Here is an 18,394-nt window from a genome sequence, read left to right as displayed (position 1 = left end):
AGTTCACTACCCAAATTTTCTAAGAACCTACAAAAATAAAGGAAGTATACGGATAACCAAGATGGCTTGTCTAAGAGAGAATCTTAGGGACAGACATATTAAAGTAATCTAGTCTCACTGTAAAAGCAAATTCTGAAAAGTTAATGTTTTGAGATAAAAATCTTTCGCTCCCAAGGCTGGCCTAGATCAGTCCTGCCCCCTCTACTTCCCAAGTAGATAGAATTTTAGACATGACCACTATACTCCAGCAGTTCTGAAAAGCTTCAAAGTGTGTTTTCTAATAACATTTCCAAATAGTTTACAATGGTTTGAATCTATATGTTTTCATAATATCAGATATTAGATAATTTAGTTTAATCTCTTAGTTTATAGACTTAGTCAAATTAAGCTCCAGGAATTGTAAGGAACTTGCCCAGTGTAAATGGGGTTGAAAGTGTCTTGAATGACCTCCTGCTCTACCAGTGGCTTATAAAGTTCAAACCCACGACAGTCTTCTTTCTAAAATAAAATGACTTAAAAAGTTAAAAGTCATTACCTATATAAAGAAAAAATAGTGGATTTAAAGTTTACTTTAAAAAGGAAAATCCTTGGTTATGTTATATGGGGTTTTTTGTTTGTTTGTTTGTTTGTTTGTTTGTTTGTTTTTGGAGGAGGGGGGCACTTTTTGGTTTGTTGTTTCACTGTGTAGTCAGGCTGGCTTTAAATTCTCAATCCCTGTGCCTTAAGACTGCAGTTGTCAGAATTACAGGTGTAGACTACCATGTCTAGCAAGGTCATTGTTTTCATTTACAGGATCAAGTATGGAGAATAAACTGAATTTGTTTTATTCATTTCACTTACAATGTTGCAGAGAAACTCTCTCTACTCAGTTGGATTTAGCAGAAACAAAAGCTGAGTCTGAGCAGCTGGCTCGAGGGCTTCTGGAAGAGCAGTATTTTGAGTTGACTCAGGAAAGCAAGAAAGCTGCTTCAAGAAACAGACAAGAGATTACAGATAAAGATCATACTGTTAGTCGGGTGAGTGATAAGTAAATATCTGACTGAGACTGACTCAATCAAAGTCGGTCATAAAGTATTAGGGCGTGTGCATGTGCACACATATATACTTATGCTTCTCACATAGAGAGAGTGACCTTTCTGTACTTGTGTTTATTTTATCTAAAACAGTTGGTAATGATAGAAAATCTTACTCAATACACTGGGTTTTTTCCCTACTGTAAATCTATGTTATATTTTATGTGAAGAAATGCCCTTTTTAAAAAAAAAGATTTATTTATTTTATGCATATGAGTACACTGTAGCTATCTTCAGAGAGACAAGAAGGGGACATCAGATGCTATTGCAGATGGTTGTGAGCCACCATGTGGTTGCTGGGAATTGAACTCAGGATCTCTGGAAGAGCAGTCAGTGCTCTAACTACTGAGCCGTCTCTCCAGCCCCCTTACCTTAAATTCGTCTTCTTAACGGTGTTGAAAGTGATGGTATGGACTAGATTTCCTTGACGTTCAGAGAGACTACTCTGGAATAAGAAACTCATGGTTAGTAAACAAAACTAATCCATTGTGGAAAACACTCAAATTCCCTGTCCTTATGGCTCAGAGTAATGTGGGGTGAATGGGAGTCACAGGGACTTTTGTGTAGTTAACAAGTACTCACTCTGTAGCAGTGGGCCAGCTTCAAATCTTGACTTTGACTCTGAGAAGTTAGGTGATCTTGGTAAATCTGGGGCTTAGAGGATTAATGCAATCTGCCAAGATCACCTAACTTCTCAGACGCAAAAGACCTAACACCCATATAAAAACATGGACATGGCTGTCCGTGTGTATAATCCCAGTGTTGGGAATGAAGACAAGAAGGTCCTGAGGATTTTCCTGGCCATCCAGACTAGCCAAAATAATGAGTTTCCTGTTCAATAAGAGACCCAGCCTCTATACTTTCAGAAGCTATAGAGGAAGATATTGTATCTTATGTCCTGCTCTGGATTTTATATGTATGTGCTCCAACACACACACACACACACCTACACCTGCATGCATACACAACACAAAGACACCAAACATAAGAAAAACCAAGCATGGTAGTGTATGCTTTATATTCCCAGACTTAGTGACTGATCATTAGATCTAAGACCAGCCTCAGTTACATAGATTCAGACCAACCTGGACTATACATATTACTAGATTCTATTTTAACTGATTCCCCACTTTCTCCCTTACCCAACCAAAGAGGGGGAAAATAATAATATTCCTTCCAAAAATTGTTTTTGTGATTAAAGAAAAACAACATACTTAGAATAGTCAATGCTGGTCATAATATTTTCTTTTATTATTTTTTTTCTTTATTTACATCTCAAATGTTATCCCTTTTACTAGTTTCCCCTCCAAGAACTCACACAATATGTATTCATTGATAAGTGGATATTAGCCCAAAACTTAGGATACCCAAGATATAAGATACAATTTGATAAACGCATGAAACTCAAGAAGAATGAAGACCAAAGTGTGGACACTGTGCACCTTCTTAGAATTGGGAACAAAACACCCAGGGAAGGAGTTACAGAGACAAAGTTCATAGCTGTGATGAAAGGATGGACCATTTAGAGACTGCTGTATCCAGGGATCCGTCCCATAATCAGCTTCTAAACGCTGACACCATTGCATACACTAGCAAGATTTTGCTGAAAGGACCCAAATATAGCTGTCTCTTGTGAGACGATGCCGGGGCCTAGCAAACACAGGAGTGGATGTTCACAGTCAGCTATGGGATGTATCACAGGGCTCCCAATGGAGAAGCTAGAGAAAGTACCCAAGGAGCTAAAGGGATCTGCAACCCTATTGTTGGAACAACATGATGTACTAACCAGAACCCCGGAGCTCTTGTCTCTAGCTGCATATGTATCGAAAGATGGCCTAGTCGGCCATCAATGGAAAGAGAGGCCCATTGGACTTGCAAACTTTATATGCCCCAATATAGGGGAATGCCAGGGCCAAAAGAATGGGAATGGGTGGGTAGGGAAGTGGGGGGCGCTATGGGGGACTTTTGGGATAGCATTGGAAATGTAATTGAGGAAAATATGTAATAAAAATATTAAAAATCAAAAAAAAAAAAACTATCCCCTCCTCCCTCCCGCTGCTCCCCAACCCACCCACTCCCATTCCTGGTCCTGGTGTTCCCCTATACTGGGGCATAGAGCCTTCACAGGACCAAGGGTCTCTCCTCCCATTGTTGACCAACAAGTCCATCCACTGCTACATATATAGCTAGAGCCACAAGTTCCACTGTTCCAAGGAGCTCTGGGGGTACTGATTAGTTCCTATTGATGTTCCTCCTATGGGGCTTCAGACCCCTTCAGCTCCGTGAGTACTTTCTCTAGCTCCTCCATTGGGGACTTTGTGCCAATGGATGACTGTGAGCATCCACTTCTGTATTTGCCAGGCACTGGCAAAGCCTCACAGGAGACAGCTATATCAGGCTTCTGTAAGCAGGCTCTTGTTGGCATCTGCCTAGTGTCTGGGTTTGTGGACTGTTTATGGGATGGATCCCCAAGTGGGGCAGTCTCTGGATGGTCGTTCTGTCAGGCTCTGCTCTGAACTTTGTCTCTGCATAACTCCTTCCATCGATATTTTGTTTCCCCTTCTAAAAAGGATTCTGAGTTTCTGGGCTAATATCCACTTATCAGTGAGTGCATATCATGTGTGTTCTTTTGTGATTGGTTACCTCACTCAGGATGATATCCTACAGATTCACCCATTTGCCTAAGAATTTCATAAATTCATTGTTTTTAATAAGCTGAGTAGTACTCCATTGTGTAAATGTACCACATTTTCTGTATCCATTCCTCTGTTGAGGGACATCTGGGTTCTTTCCAGCTTTGGCTATTATAAATAAGGCTGCTATGAACATAATGGAGCATGTGTTCTTATTACCAGTTGGAACATCTTCTGGATATATGCCCAGGAGAGGTATTGCTGGGTCCTCTGGTAGTACTATGTCCAATGTTCTGAGGAACTGCTCAGACTGCTTTCCAGAGTGGTTGTACAAGCTTACAATCCCACCAGCAATGGAGGAGTGTTCCTCTTTCTTGCCAGCATCTGCTGTCACCTGAATTTTTGATCTTAGCCATTCTGACTGGTGTGAGGTGGAATCTCAAGGTTGTTTTGATGTGCATTTCCCTGGTGATTAAGGATGTTGAACATTTTTTCAGGTGCTTCTCAGCCATTTGGTATTCCTCAGTTGAGAATTCTTTGTTTAGCTCTGTACCCCATTTTTTAACGGGGTTATTTGAATTTCTGGAGTTCAGCTTCTTGAGCTCTTTGTATATATTGGATATTAGCCGCCTATCAGATTTAGGATTGGTAAAATTTCTTTCCCAATCTGTTGGTGGCCTTTTTGTCTTATTGACAGTATCTTTTGCCCTACAGAAGCTTTGCAATTTTATGAGGTCCCATTTGTCGATTCTTGATCTTATAGCACAGGCCATTGCTGTTCTGTTTAGGAATTTTCCCCCGTGCCCATATTTTCGAGGGTTTTCCACACTTTCTCCTCTATAAATTTCAGTGTCTCTGGTTTTATGGGGAGGTCTTTGATCCACTTAGACTTGAGCTTTGTACAAGGAGATAAGAATGGATCAATTCACATTCTTCTACATGATAACCGCCAGTTGAGCCAGCACCATTTATTGAAAATGCTGTCTTTTTTCCACTGGATGATTTTAGCTCCCTTGTTAAAGATCAAGTGACCATAGGTGTGTGGGTTCATTTCTGGATCTTCAATTCTATTCCATTGATCTACCTGTCTGTCGCTGTACCAGTACCATGCAGTTTTCATCACAATTGCTCTGTCATACAGCTTGAGATCAGTCATGGTAATTCCATCAGAGGTTCTTTTATTGTTGAGAATAGTTTTTGCTATCCTAGGTTTTTTGTTATTCCAGATGAATTTGCAAGTAGCCCTTTCTAACTCTGTGAAGAATTGAGTTGGAGTTTTGATGGGGATTGCATTGAATCTATAGATTGCTTTTGGCAAGATAGCCATTTTTACTATATTGATCCTGCCAATCCATGAGCATGGGAGATCTTTCCATCTTCTGAACTCTTCATTGATTTCTTTCTTCAGAGACTTGAAATTCTTATCATACAGATCTTTCACTTGCTTGGTTAGAGTCACACCAAGGTATTTTATATTATTTGTGTCTATTTTGAAGGGTGTTATTTCCTTAATTTCTTTCTCATCCTGTTTATCCTTTGTGTAGAGAAAGGCTACTGATTTGTTTGTTTTAATTTATATCCAGCTACTTTACTGAGGTTGTTTATCAGGTTTAGGAGTTCTCTGGTGGAATTTTTGGGGTCACTTACATGTATCATCATATCATCTGCAAACAGTGATATGTTGACTTCTTCCTTTCCAATTTGCATTCCTTTGATCTCCTTTTATTGCTCTGGCAATTACTGGCAAGTACTATATTGAATAGGTAGGGAGAGAGTGGGCTTTCTATTATTTATGTTGTTATTGAAGATCAGCCTTACTCTGTGATGATCTGGAAGGGTGCATAGGATGATCATAGCATAGGTGCATAAGGTTTGGTGACCGATTTTATGGTCAGTTTTGGAGAAGGTACCATGAGGTGCTGAGATTAGGGTATATCCTTCTGTTTTAGGACGAAATGTTCTATAGATATCTGGTAAATCCATTTGTTTGATAACTTCTGTTAATTTCACTGTGTCTCTGTTTAGTTTCTGTTTCCAGGATCTGTCCATTGATGAGAGTGGGGTGTTGAAGTCTCTCAATATTATTGTGTGAGGTATAATGTGTGCTTTGGGTTTTAGCAAAGTTTCTTTAATGAATGTGGATGCCCTTGCATTTGGAGCATAGATGTTTAGAATTGAGAGTTCCTCTTGCTAAATTTTACCTTTGATGAGTATGAAGTACCCCTCCTTATCTTTTTTGATAACTTTGGGTTGGAAGTCAATATTATTCGATATTAGAATGGCTACTCCTGCTTGTTTCTTGGGACCATTTGCTTGGAAAATTGTTTTCCAGCCTTTTACTCTAAGGTTGTATTTGTCTTTGTCCCTGAGGTGGGTTTCCTGTATGCAGCAAAAAGTTGGGTCCTGTTTACGTGACCAGTCTGTTAGTCTATGTCTTTTTATTGCAGAATTGTGTCCATTGATATTAAGAGATATTAAGGAAAAGTCTTTGTTGCTTCCTTTTATTTTTGTTGTTAGAATTGGGATTCTGTTCATGTGGCTAGCTTCTTTAGGTTTATTGAAAGATTACTTTCTTGCTTTTTTTCGAGCTTTGTTTCCCTCATTGTGTTGAAGTTTTCCCTTTATTCTTTGAAGGGCTGGATTTGTGGAAAGATACTGTGTAAATTTGACTTTGCCATGGAACGTTTTTGTTTCTCCATCTATGGTAATTGAGAGTTTTGTTGGGTTTAGTAGCCTGGGCTGGCACTTGTGTTCTCTTAGGGTCTGCATGACATCTGCCCAGGATCTTCTGGCTTTCATAGTCTCTTGGGGAGAAGTCAGGTGTAATTCTGATATGCCTGCTTCTTTATGTTACTTGACCTTTTTCCCTTACTGCTTTTTAATATTCTTTCTTTGTTTTGTGTATTTGGTGTTTTGATTATTATGTGACAAGAGGAATTCGCTTTCTGATCCAAACTATTTCTGTAGGCTTCTTGTATATTCATGGGCATCTCTTTCTTTAGGTTGGGGAAGTTTTCTTCTATAATTTTGTTGAAGATATTTACTGGCCCTTTAATTTGGAAACCTTCCTTCTCATCTATACCGATTATCCTTAGGTTTAGTCTTCTCATTGTGTCCTGGATTTCCTGGATGTTTTGTGTTAGGATATTTTTGCATTTCACATTTTATTTGATTGTTGTGTCCGTGTATTCTATGGTATCTTCTGCACCTGAGATTCTCTCTTCCATCTCTTGGATTCTGTTGGTTGTGCTTGCACCCCTGGCTCCTGACTTCTTTTCTAGGTTTTCTATTTTCAGAGTGGTCTCTCCCTTTGTGATTTCTTTATTGTTTCTACTTTGTTTTTTAGATCCTGGATGGTTTTGTTCAATTCTTTCACCTGATTGGATGGGTTCTCCTGTATTTCTTTAAGGGATTTATTTATTTCCTTCGTAAGTCCTCCATCATCATCATGAGAAGTGACTTTAGATCCATATCTTGCTTTTCTGGTGTGATGCTGTATCCAGGACTTACTATGGTGGGAAAGTTTGGTTCTGATGATGCCAAGTAACCTTGGTTTCTTTTGCTTCTGTTCTTAAGCTTGTCCCTACCATCTAATTATCTCAAGTGCTTGTTGTCCTCAATATATCTGATTGGAGCTTGTCCTTCCTGTAATCCGGGTTGATTCAGGACTTCTCAGAATCCAGATTTCTCTGGGATCCTATGATTCTGGGATCCTGTGAACCTGAGATTCTGGGTATGTCAGAATTCTTGGCAGTTAAGCTTCTTCTAAGACCCTGAGATACTGGTGTGACCTAGCTCCTATTATCCTGGAATCCTAAGATCCTGGGTGTGTTATAGCTCCTGGAAGTAGTGTCTCCTCTGGAGACCATGGGACTGTCTAGTGTGTTCGAAACCAAGGTATACCAGCACCAACCAGAAGGAATCCATGCCGCTGGTTAGACAGGGCCCTGTGTTTTTGCTCCTGTTGTCACAGGCCTGTCACAATTGGTTTGTAACAGATGTTGCGTTCTACTTACCAGTGATCCTAAGAGCCTGGGCATGCTAAGGCACCTGTGGCATGGAGAGTCCTCTGGGGACCGTAGGACTGTCCGCTGAGTTCACGCCCAAGGTGGCCCAGAGGTGGCGCTGACTGGAAGGCTAGTCATGATACTTTCATCATCCTCAGTGAGGAAACTGAGCCACAGGAAGATGACTTGTCCAAGCTCACAGGGGTCACATGGGTTACTTGTAGAGTTAAAAATAAGTTCAGTTTCCTAGTCTTCTATTTATTAATCTTTATAATATTTTTAACTTTACATCATTTTATCTATATGTGTGTCTATATGTGTATGTGTATATTCCACACACGTATGTATACACATAACATTTTTGGAGGGTAATTTTTTTTTTAAATATTTAGAACTTAATTATATATTCAGTTTCTCATTGGGGGATTAGTTTTGGTTTTTCAAAACAGGGTTTCTCTATATAGTCCTGGCTGGCCTGGAATGCACTCTGTAAACCAGGCTGGCCTCAAACTCAGAAATCCAACAGCCTCTGCCTCCTGTATGCTGAGAATAAAGGTATGTGTCCTCATGGATGACTCATTCGTATATTTAAAACTGGAAACTAGGCATTTTCTATACTTAAGCAATGTTTGACCTCTAGAAGATGTTACGAAAGATTTTAAAGATGTGTAGCTTTAAGTATAAAATAACCTTTGTTTGTTTTATTTAGCTTGAAGAAACAAACAGTGTGCTAACCAAAGACATTGAAATGCTAAGAAAAGAAAATGAAGAGCTAAATGAAAGAATGAGGACAGCAGAAGAAGGTATATAGTTTCCTTAGCAAATGATGGTGTGAGCAGTTGCTGCTCTTAAAGAAGACCCAGGTTCAGTTCCCAGCACCCACGTGGCAGCTCCCTTCTGTGAATTGTGCCTCATCTTTAGGTCCAGCTTCAATCCAATAGCTTCCTTATGGTTTCTGAAGGAACCAGAAATATGTCTGCAGACAAAACATCCATACACATAAAATAAAAATAATTTTAAAGAAGTTAATGATTAGTAACTTTAATTATTTTTAATTGATGGTATGAGGACTCAGCCATTAAGAGAGCTTATTGGTCTTCTAGAAGACCCACGTTTGGTTCCTAGCACCCATATTGGACAGCTTAAAACTCCCTGTAACTCCATATTCAAGGAATCTGATGCCCTCTCTGGCCTATCTGATTGTCTCCAAATGCTCCATGCTAAGAGTGGGCTCATGATCTATGTAGCCATTCATGATGATGCAGAGTTCCAGATTAGTCTGGTTGATACCCTCTTAAAAAAAGGAGAATGTAAAGTGAATTCTGAGATTAATCTGTAGTTATGTTTTACTTTGTCTTTGTTTTTAAAGAATTATTTATTTTATGTATATGAACGCACTATAGCTGTCTTCAGACACACCAGAAGAGGACATCAGATTCTATTACAGATGGTTGTGAGCCATCATATGGTTGTTGGGAATTGAACTCAGGACCTTTGGAAGAGCAGTCAGTGCTCTTAACCACTGAGCCATCTCTCCAGCCCCTTATTTTGGGCTTTTAAATGCTTGTTTTCATATATTGACTAACTTATGTACCTACCCTTAATAAGATTATTAAGGAGCTGGACAATTGGTAAATTCATGCAGTCCCAGCACTTGGGAGGTAGAGACAAGAGAATTGGGAGTTCAAGGACAGCCTGGCCTACATGTGTTTAAAAAACAAACAAACCAAAAACATTCCAACCAGTTACCATAATGAAATTGCTGAAAGATACTATGTAATACTGTGTATTAAATAGTATTTTCAATAATTGAAGTCATTGTTATTTTGGAATGCAGATAAAAGTATCTAATGCTCCACAATAACAGTTTACATAATTTATTGGCAGAATATAAATTGAAGAAGGAGGAAGAAATAAATAATCTTAAGGCTGCTTTTGAAAAGAATATCAGTACCGAACGGACCCTTAAAACACAGGTACATGTGCCATCAGCCCTTCCTAGTGGTTTGCATTTGAGTATCATATAATCAGAAAACTAATAATTGTTCTTTATGTATGTTTTTTACTAAATGAAAGTCCTAAGGTTTAGCTTTTCATGAGAACAAAAAAAGTGTATCCCTGTTAGATATAGAAGACTTACTTGAGATGTATAATTGATCAGTGTATATCAGGCTATGATCACTAGTCTGTGACAAGTGTATAATGACACAACTCAGTACTAGAGTAATGGCTTAGTATTCATGAAGACCTTAGTTCCATCCCCAGCACTCTAAGAATGTGATGTTTGATAACCTATTGTTGACAGTAGGAAACATGAAGAGAAGATATATTAGATCCAAAGCCAGAGAAATAGTTTGGGAATGAGAAACAAACTGTAGGACGGTGGTTTACCATTTTGTTTTGCATTTGAATATGTATATAGCTTAGTTTTTGTTTGTTTGATTTTGTCATTAAACTTAATATCTTAGCCGGGAGTGGTGGCGCACGCCTTTAATCTCAGCGCTTGGGAGGCAGAGGCAGGCGAATTTCTGAGTTCGAGGCCAGCCTGGTCTACAGAGTGAGTTCCATGGGTAGCCAGGGCTACACAGAGAAATCCTGTCCCGAAAAAACCAAAAAACAAAAACAAAAAATTTAATGTCTTGACATGAAACCCTATCTCAGGAAAAGGTTGGGATGGGGAGGCAAAAAAACTGTGTGTCTTATCATTATACTAAGTTACCCAGTAGATCAGAGACTGAGTGTTTCACTTGGTTTTTTTTCTTTAAAACAGTAATTGCTTTTCTCTGCTTTTAGTATAATTAGATTAAATAATTGAAGAGAGTAATTTTATTTTTAAGTAAGTACATGTTAGGTTTATTATTCAATAATCTAAATGCGTATTAAAATTACTGAGAGGTGGGTGCCTCATCGTCAGGGGAACTTTACTCGTAATCTTACTTTCTTATTGATCCTATACATTGCAGCTAAAAATAATTTTTATAAATGTGCTTGACTGATTTTTTTTTTAATCCTTCAAGTACAGATGTCACCTTTAGTATAGAACAGAGACTATGAAAGAAAAGATGCACTTATTACATAAAAGGTCACATGTGTGTGGAGGACCTATCAACAAAAGTTTAAATGAGACAAACTGAAGAGAATACTTGCCAATATTAACATCTGTAAATAAAAATACCAGTACAATAAGAAAAATATTGTCTAGCAAACATTTGAAAAATACTTAACCTTAATAATAAACCAGGAAACAAACAAGACCTAAAGAGACAGCTTAGCACTTAAAAGCACGTACTGCTCTTGTAGAAGACCTGGATTCAGTTCCCAGTACTTACACTGAGCAACTTACAACCAACTTAGATATACAGCCAGAAAATTGAAAGAAATACAGAAGGCTTTGGTAGAGCTTGCCCTTGAGGGATGTGGTGCTACACTGACTTTTCATTCTCAAATGTTTCATGTGTTAGATTTATTATTGCAAACTCTAAATATGCATTAAAAATTATTCAGGGTACCTCATTCTAAAGGGAACCTTATCGATATAGATGAGATCTAAATTAGGACTTTTTCCTCTCTTAATGGGATCAGATCTATCATGTTCATTTTTTATGTTCCTATCCATGAATACTATGCATGTATATGGTAGACACATATGCATTCAAGTAAACAAATGCTCATATACATATGATAAAAATATGTCTTTTAAAACAACAACAACAATAATGTAGAGAGTGATTGAAGAAGACACCGAATATCAGCCTTTGGCCTCTGTACACATGAACAAACACACAAGTGTACACAAACATGGCAAAAGAAAAGGGGTATCTGTATGGCCTAATCAGATCTTGCTTTTCTACTAGCCCAAAGGAAAGAGATCTCTCTAGCCTTTTTTTTTTTTTAAACCTGTGCTTACAATGTTATCACTGCCTTCATATGCTTTTCTTGGTTATCCATCTCCTAATCCTCTTAAGAAACGTGGAACGGAGTGCAGTTGCATACTCCTTTAATCACAGTGTTCATAAGACAGAGGGAAATGGATCTCTGAGTTTGAGACCAATATGATCTGTGTAATAAGTTCCTGGCCAACTACCTACATACTCAAGTGATGAGGGTGGAGGTGGGGGAGGAGAGAGAAAAGAGAGGAAAGCTGTGGCACATTCTAGGGAGCTTTTCTTACCTTCTCTAGGGGTCTCCATAGCACCGTTGCATGTGTCTCATGCTCTGTATGGCTTCTCTGTCTTCCTCCTTTACCAGCTAGAATATTTGGAGCATAGTTATATTTCTTTATATCTTGTGTGCAGTAATATATACTGCAGTATTATTAAACAGTGGACTTTGTTTTACAAGCCTGATTCTTACATTGTGATAAATAAGACATCAGTTTTAGTTATCTGGACCACTATTCATATCCTAGCCTTGACTGGTTTGTTTTGTAGAAACATAAGTTTACATACAGAGACAAAGGAAAAAAAGTCCTACATAACTTTGAAAACCAATACATTTTAATAGACATTAAAATTGAATAACTATAGTATATTGATTCTTACAAATACTATTTTAATGTTTGAACAGGCTGTTAACAAGTTGGCAGAAATAATGAATCGCAAAGATTTTAAAATTGATAGAAAGAAAGCTAATACTCAAGATTTAAGAAAAAAAGAAAAGGAAAATAGAAAGCTACAACTGGAACTTAACCAAGAAAGAGAAAAATTTAACCAAATGGTGGTGAAACACCAGAAGGAGCTGAATGACATGCAAGCGGTAAGGTCTGTGTGTATACAGCATGGAGGGATCATCTCCAATTGGTACCTGCCATGCTTAAAGTAGACTTGCTTGTGTTAAAATATATATTTTAATCTATAGTGTTCACATTTTAATCATATGCTCTAATACTAACATTTCTCTCTAAAGAATGTAAAGATGCTCTTTTTCCTCTCAGTGGTCATGACTTGAATTATTTTTACTAGCTTGATTAGAGGCCCTCATTTGAAAGAGACAGTCAAGGATTTTTGTTTTTCAGGTGCAACTGAATTTGGAATATGGCTGTTATATTGATTATGGTTAGTTTAGAGGTTTTAATAGAAGCATTCAATATCTACTTTTCTAAAGTCAAAATACCAATAAGTTATATTTGACATTTAATATAACATAAGACAGTAACATAAAATTGTCTTAAATCATTTATATCCAGGCTTTTATCTTTAATTTTCTGTGCTTTTAGAATTAATTCATTTGGAGCCAGAAAATAGTTTACTGATGTTTTAAGTACTTTTTCATACCTTATAATTTAAAAAAAAAGAAAGAAAGAAATTTTTCTAAACAAAGTCTAGAGTATTTGTTGCTCTAGGTTTGATTCCTAGCACCAATATGGTGGCTCACAATCATCTGTAACCCCAGTTCCAGGGGATCCAACAGGCACACATGTGGTACACATACATACAGGCAGGCAAAACATTCATACATATAAAGTAAAATAAATCTTTAAAAAAAGGGAGGGGGGGAGGAGTTTATTTGCCTTTAGCACTGAACTCAGAAAGAAGCGAGTTTCTTCATCAGAGAACATCATCATCTGTGGCAGGTGCCAGGCACAGTAGCATACTCATGATCTAGCTACTTGAAACAGGCAGAAAGACTGCTTGAGCTAAGAAGTTCTGGACCAGCCAGCACAGCCAACCACATTTCCAAAAGAAAACCTAACCATAGTAATAAACATCCATAGTGTACAACATGTCTCACACTTACAATTTTTAATTACTCATTTACATTTCAATGATTACTGTCGAAATTATTTGAGTCTGGTTATTTTTATCATCTTTTTTTTTTTTTAAATAGCAATTGGTAGAAGAATGTACACATAGAAATGAACTTCAAATGCAGTTGGCTAGCAAAGAGAGTGATATTGAGCAGTTGCGGGCAAAACTTTTGGACCTTTCGGATTCAACTAGTGTTGCTAGTTTTCCTAGTGCTGATGAGACTGATGGAAACCTCCCAGGTAAGAATTGTGTTCTGTCACTCAGATTTGCTCAAATAAAAAGGTTATTCAAATGTACTGATAGGCTGTGCCTGAGGAAACCCCTGAAGATGTTCAAAGAAATTTTGTTATTTTGTTTTGCTTTGCTTTGTTTTGTTTGTCAACATGGGATTTCTCTATGTAGCTCTGGCTGTCCTGGAACTCATCTGTAGACCAGGCTGGCCTCATAGAACTGTCTGCCTCCGCCTTATCCTCAACCCCCATCCTGAGCTTAAAAGTGTACACTACTTTCTCTGCTTTAATGTGTTTTTATGAGTACTTAGTGCTTAATGCTTATGTATTTTGGGAGAGAGAGAGACAAAGACAGACAACACACATGCACGCACACGCAGAGAGGGAGAAGGAGAGGGAGGGGGAGAGACATAGAGAGAGCGCAGAACAATAGCAGCTATAAGTAGAATCCTGTCCAATATATTAGTGAGAACCCTTTTGTAGACTTTGTCAAGGGGATAACAAAAATTGAGTAGAAATAAATGCCTAATGTTTCATTTCTTCCTCTTTCCCTAATTAAAGTAAATAAAAAATAATGAATGAATAAATACACATTCTTGGCTTAATTGGAGTTCAGATGAAGTGAATAGGATGTGTAGCTAAAGAGATGGCTCAGTGGCTAAGAGCATTCCTGCATGATGGTTCACAACCATCTGTAATTTCAGTTCTAAGGAATCCAACACCCTCCTCTGGCTCTGCACAGCCACCAGGGCTACACAGGGTACACAAACATATATGCAGGCAAACAAATAAAAACACCACATACACACAAATAAGATGATTCTAAAAAAATTTTGAAACATGCATTTACAAATACTATGCATATTTGCTATGCCAAAATTCTAGTTCAGTGTTTCTGAAGTGTTTTTTTTTTAACAAAGTAATGGAAAATATATTTTAGTATATTTCCTAAGTGATGCATGAGTAAAAAGGTGTTTTATTAAGCTAGATAAGTAATACATTTCACCAGAATATACTATAGTTTCTATTTTCATAAAGTTGATAGACTACTTTAGAAACTTTTTTTGGTTGTTCAGGAAAGTGGTAGTCAAGGGACCATGTACTTAATATCATGTAATCTCTGCCCTCATGCTTTACTATCTTGGCTTGCCCCAAGTCAGATTTCTGTGAGGGCAGATAGGACTGTACTTCCTGTTCTTAAAGTCAGGTATTTCTGTCTTGTAGTGTTTGCCTCTTTTATACAGCTTCTGCCTGTAGAAACTTTTAGCTTTCCATCATAGGAAGATGACTATGGGTTAATAAGAGCCTCTGTTGTCTTTAAGTTATTGCTGTGATAAAAAAAAAAAAAAAAAAAAAATTCATGACCAAAAGCAACTTGATAGTGGAGAGGTGTCTGAGTGATTTCGAGCACTAGTGGCTGGCTCATCTAGAGGATCAGAGCATACACATGGTGCCTCACAAGTGTAACTCAACTCCCAAGCACTATCTCCTAGACTCCATGAGTACTGGGCACTTAAGAGGTTCAGAGATAACATGCAGGCAAAATATTCATAGACCTGACATAAATAAATAAAATATTTTTGGTAGTTCTCAAGTCACACTCATATCTCTGAGAGAAGTCAGGGAAGGAGCTCAATCAGGAACCTGAAGGCAGGAACTAAAGCCGAAGCCATGGGAGAACACAGGTTGGCTTCCCGTGGCTTGCTCAGCATGCTTTCTTATACAGCATAGGACTGCCTGCCCAGAGGTGGTGCCATCCACAGAGAGCTAGGCCCTCCACACATAAGTTATTATTTAAGAAAAATGCATTTCAGACTTGGCTATAGGCAATCTAATAGAAGCATTTTTTTCATCTGGGGTTTCTCTTAACAGATAACTCTAGGTTTTATTCAGTTAACAGGGTAGAGGACAGCCAGGACAATTATGATTTAGTTTTTGAAATGAAATTGTTAACTCATTTTTTATTAACCACATGATACTTCTGGAGTAAATGGGTCTAATGTCAATCAAAAATCTTGAGTAGGGCTTTTTCTTTATCCTATGCATTTCTGTTAGCTTTAGAATATCTTACTGGTTTTGTCTAAATTTTCAGAGACTCATACATTATTAGTGACTATAATTAGAAGACTTGAATCAGAAGATAAATTGGTGAGCTGCACACTGAGCAAGCACATGAGGTGGTATGATTGGCAGGCTTTAGGTTAGACATCCACTTTGACTTCAGAACCCTGATCTAGGAGATAAACAGTCATTTGACAAAAGGATTTAAATGTTTTTACAGGCCCTATATTTACATTTGCTTTTGAAGATTTTGTTTCTGAGTATCAAATGTCAAAGTACTTTTGGGTATTCTTCATCATCACTGTAATGTCATTATTGGAACTTTAGAGAAAAATAAAAAACAAGCTAAACTCTGACTTTCCTATTGGATGTAGAAATTAAAGGATAATCTTTAGCAAAATCACTTTTCCCTTCAGGCTGGAGAATAGCTTAGTAGATTAGAACACTTGCTCCTTGTGCAGAGAACTTGGATCTGTTCCCCAGCATTGTAATTGTAAACTACTTTACCCTCTTTGCTTCTCTATTGAACATTCATACTACATTTTTCATGTACTATATGCTTAAAAATAGTTTTTTGACAAATAGAAAATGCTTTATAGTAATATCTAGGAAAAATTCTCTAAAGTATTTTAATATCCTTAATATAGATGGTATATTATTCACTTGTCTATAATAGTTTCTAAAGATGACAAAATTTTATTGGGGGCTGGAGAGATGGCTCAAGAGTTAAAAGCACTAGTTGTTTTTCTGGGGTCCTGAGTCCCATCCCCACCAACCACATGGTGGTTCACAATTGTCTATAACTGAATCCTATGGAATCAGATTACCTCTTCTGGTGTATGGATATACATGCAGACAAAAACACCCATATACATATATACACACATACACACACACAGCTTTACTTGTTCTATTATGGTTTTGTCCTAGTTTGTCTTATGCCCAAATGACAAAATAACTTCTGTATAATAATGGCTTCTTTTTGGGCTAGAGAGATGGCTCAACAGTTAAGAGCATTGGTTACTCATCCAAAAAGCTTAGGTTCAGTTCCCGGCACCCGAATGGCAGCTCACAATTACCTGTAACTCCAATTCCAGGGGATCCAAAACCCTCACACAGACATACATGCAGGCAAAACACTGGTGCACATACAATAAGAATAAATCACTAAAGAAAGGCTTCTTTCTCGGTCTTTTTCTTGCCCTCTTTTGGAATTGTTGATTGTTATCTGAAGCGTATGAAGGGCATAAAGCATTAGAAAAGCACGCATTGTCTCTTACATTTTTCATTCCCTTGGATCTCAGGCTCTATAACTTAAGCCAGAGAGTAGGGATCACTGAGTTTCCAAGTCTATGAGGGCTTCTGACCTTACCCAGTCTGAGTTGGAGGCCATGCTTCTGTGTATTTCAGCATTAATTAATGATGTTTGCTTTGTATGTCACTTTTGAATATAACAAAAACACTACATACTGCTTCTCTACCTCTATTAAATTGTAAGTAATATATTAAAATAAACTTTGATAGTCTAAAAAAAATTAACTTTGATATTTAAATTGCCTCTGCTAGCTATTAATTACATCATCCAGTTGGGCTCCGTCTGTCGTTTGGGTGGGTAAGAGTCAGTTATTGCTGGTGTAATACTACAGACAGTTTTTTTCAACTAAAATTACTTTATAAATACATTATATAAAAATCCAGGGTTTTATTTTTGTTTGTTTGTTTGTTTGTTTTACTTCTGTGGCTAATTGTTAATAAGGAGAGGAAACAGTGAAGCTAGTGTCATGATTGCTGTATTGTGAGCCTCTAAGCTGAGCCATCTCTGTGAGTGTGAGTATGAGTATGTGTGTGACAGAGAGAGAGAGAGAGAGAGAGAGAGATTGAGATTAAATCTATAATCACTGATTTTAGTTCGGTTCTCAAATCAAATGTAGAACTAGAGAAAGTAAATAGTATCAGTTAAGAGAAGGCCAGGTAGAAATATAGAAAACTTGAATTTAACGTACCACAATTTCATTTAAAGAAGTTTTCATACTAACATAAACAAAAGCTTGGCGACGTTAATTAACTGGTGGAAGTGGCAACAAGAGAAATATTACATTCAGTAACAGTACTGTGAGACTTGTTTGAAAATAGCCTACCATTGTACTTTAGCAACATCAACTCAGCAGTTAAGACATAGGGGGTTTGAGCCCTGGAGCTTTTACACATACAGAAAGATGAGGCACCCTTTCCTAAGCCTTGGTGTCACAATTTTTTAAGTGGGTGAAAATAGAATTGTATGTAAGAATGAGGGCTACACAGAGAAACCCTGTCTCGAAAAACCAAAAAAAAAAAAAAAAAAAAAAAGAATGATATTCTGTGTCTGGAGAGACAGTTCAGCAGTTACTTCTCAGGTCCTTTATTTAATTCAATTCCCAGCACCCACATGGTGGCTCACAACAGTCTGTATTGGGATCTAATCCCCTCTTTTGGTGTCTGTGAAGGTAGAATACTCATATATAAATAATTTTTTAAAAATAATATATCCTATAATCCAAGACTGTACAAATTTATAATATGATGTATCACTTGCGAAGCATTTTGACAATCAAATATTTAGTAATGACACCTGTTGTTATTCCTGTAAGACTGAGCTTTTCAGCT

The 18,394-nt window shown here is 37.5% G+C and overlaps 1 protein-coding gene across 3 annotated transcripts in view; it reads left to right on the top strand.

Moving 5' to 3' along the window:
* Positions 1-18,394, top strand: part of Rock1 (Rho associated coiled-coil containing protein kinase 1) — a 121,038-nt gene that overhangs the window by 92,724 nt on the left and 9,920 nt on the right. For all 3 annotated transcript variants that reach the window (XM_029472234.2, XM_021150215.3, XM_085833466.1), the window contains exons 23-27: positions 851-1,016; positions 8,423-8,516; positions 9,601-9,689; positions 12,280-12,468; positions 13,540-13,699. In XM_029472234.2, the coding sequence (XP_029328094.1) occupies positions 851-1,016; positions 8,423-8,516; positions 9,601-9,689; positions 12,280-12,468; positions 13,540-13,699 (698 nt within the window). The remainder of the gene's footprint in view (positions 1-850; positions 1,017-8,422; positions 8,517-9,600; positions 9,690-12,279; positions 12,469-13,539; positions 13,700-18,394) is intronic.

Source organism: Mus caroli, unplaced genomic scaffold (assembly GCF_978045245.1).
Source record: "Mus caroli unplaced genomic scaffold, Mus_caroli_1 scaffold_19, whole genome shotgun sequence".
Taxonomy (NCBI): domain Eukaryota; kingdom Metazoa; phylum Chordata; class Mammalia; order Rodentia; family Muridae; genus Mus; species Mus caroli.
This window is presented reverse-complemented; position numbering and strand designations above follow the sequence as displayed.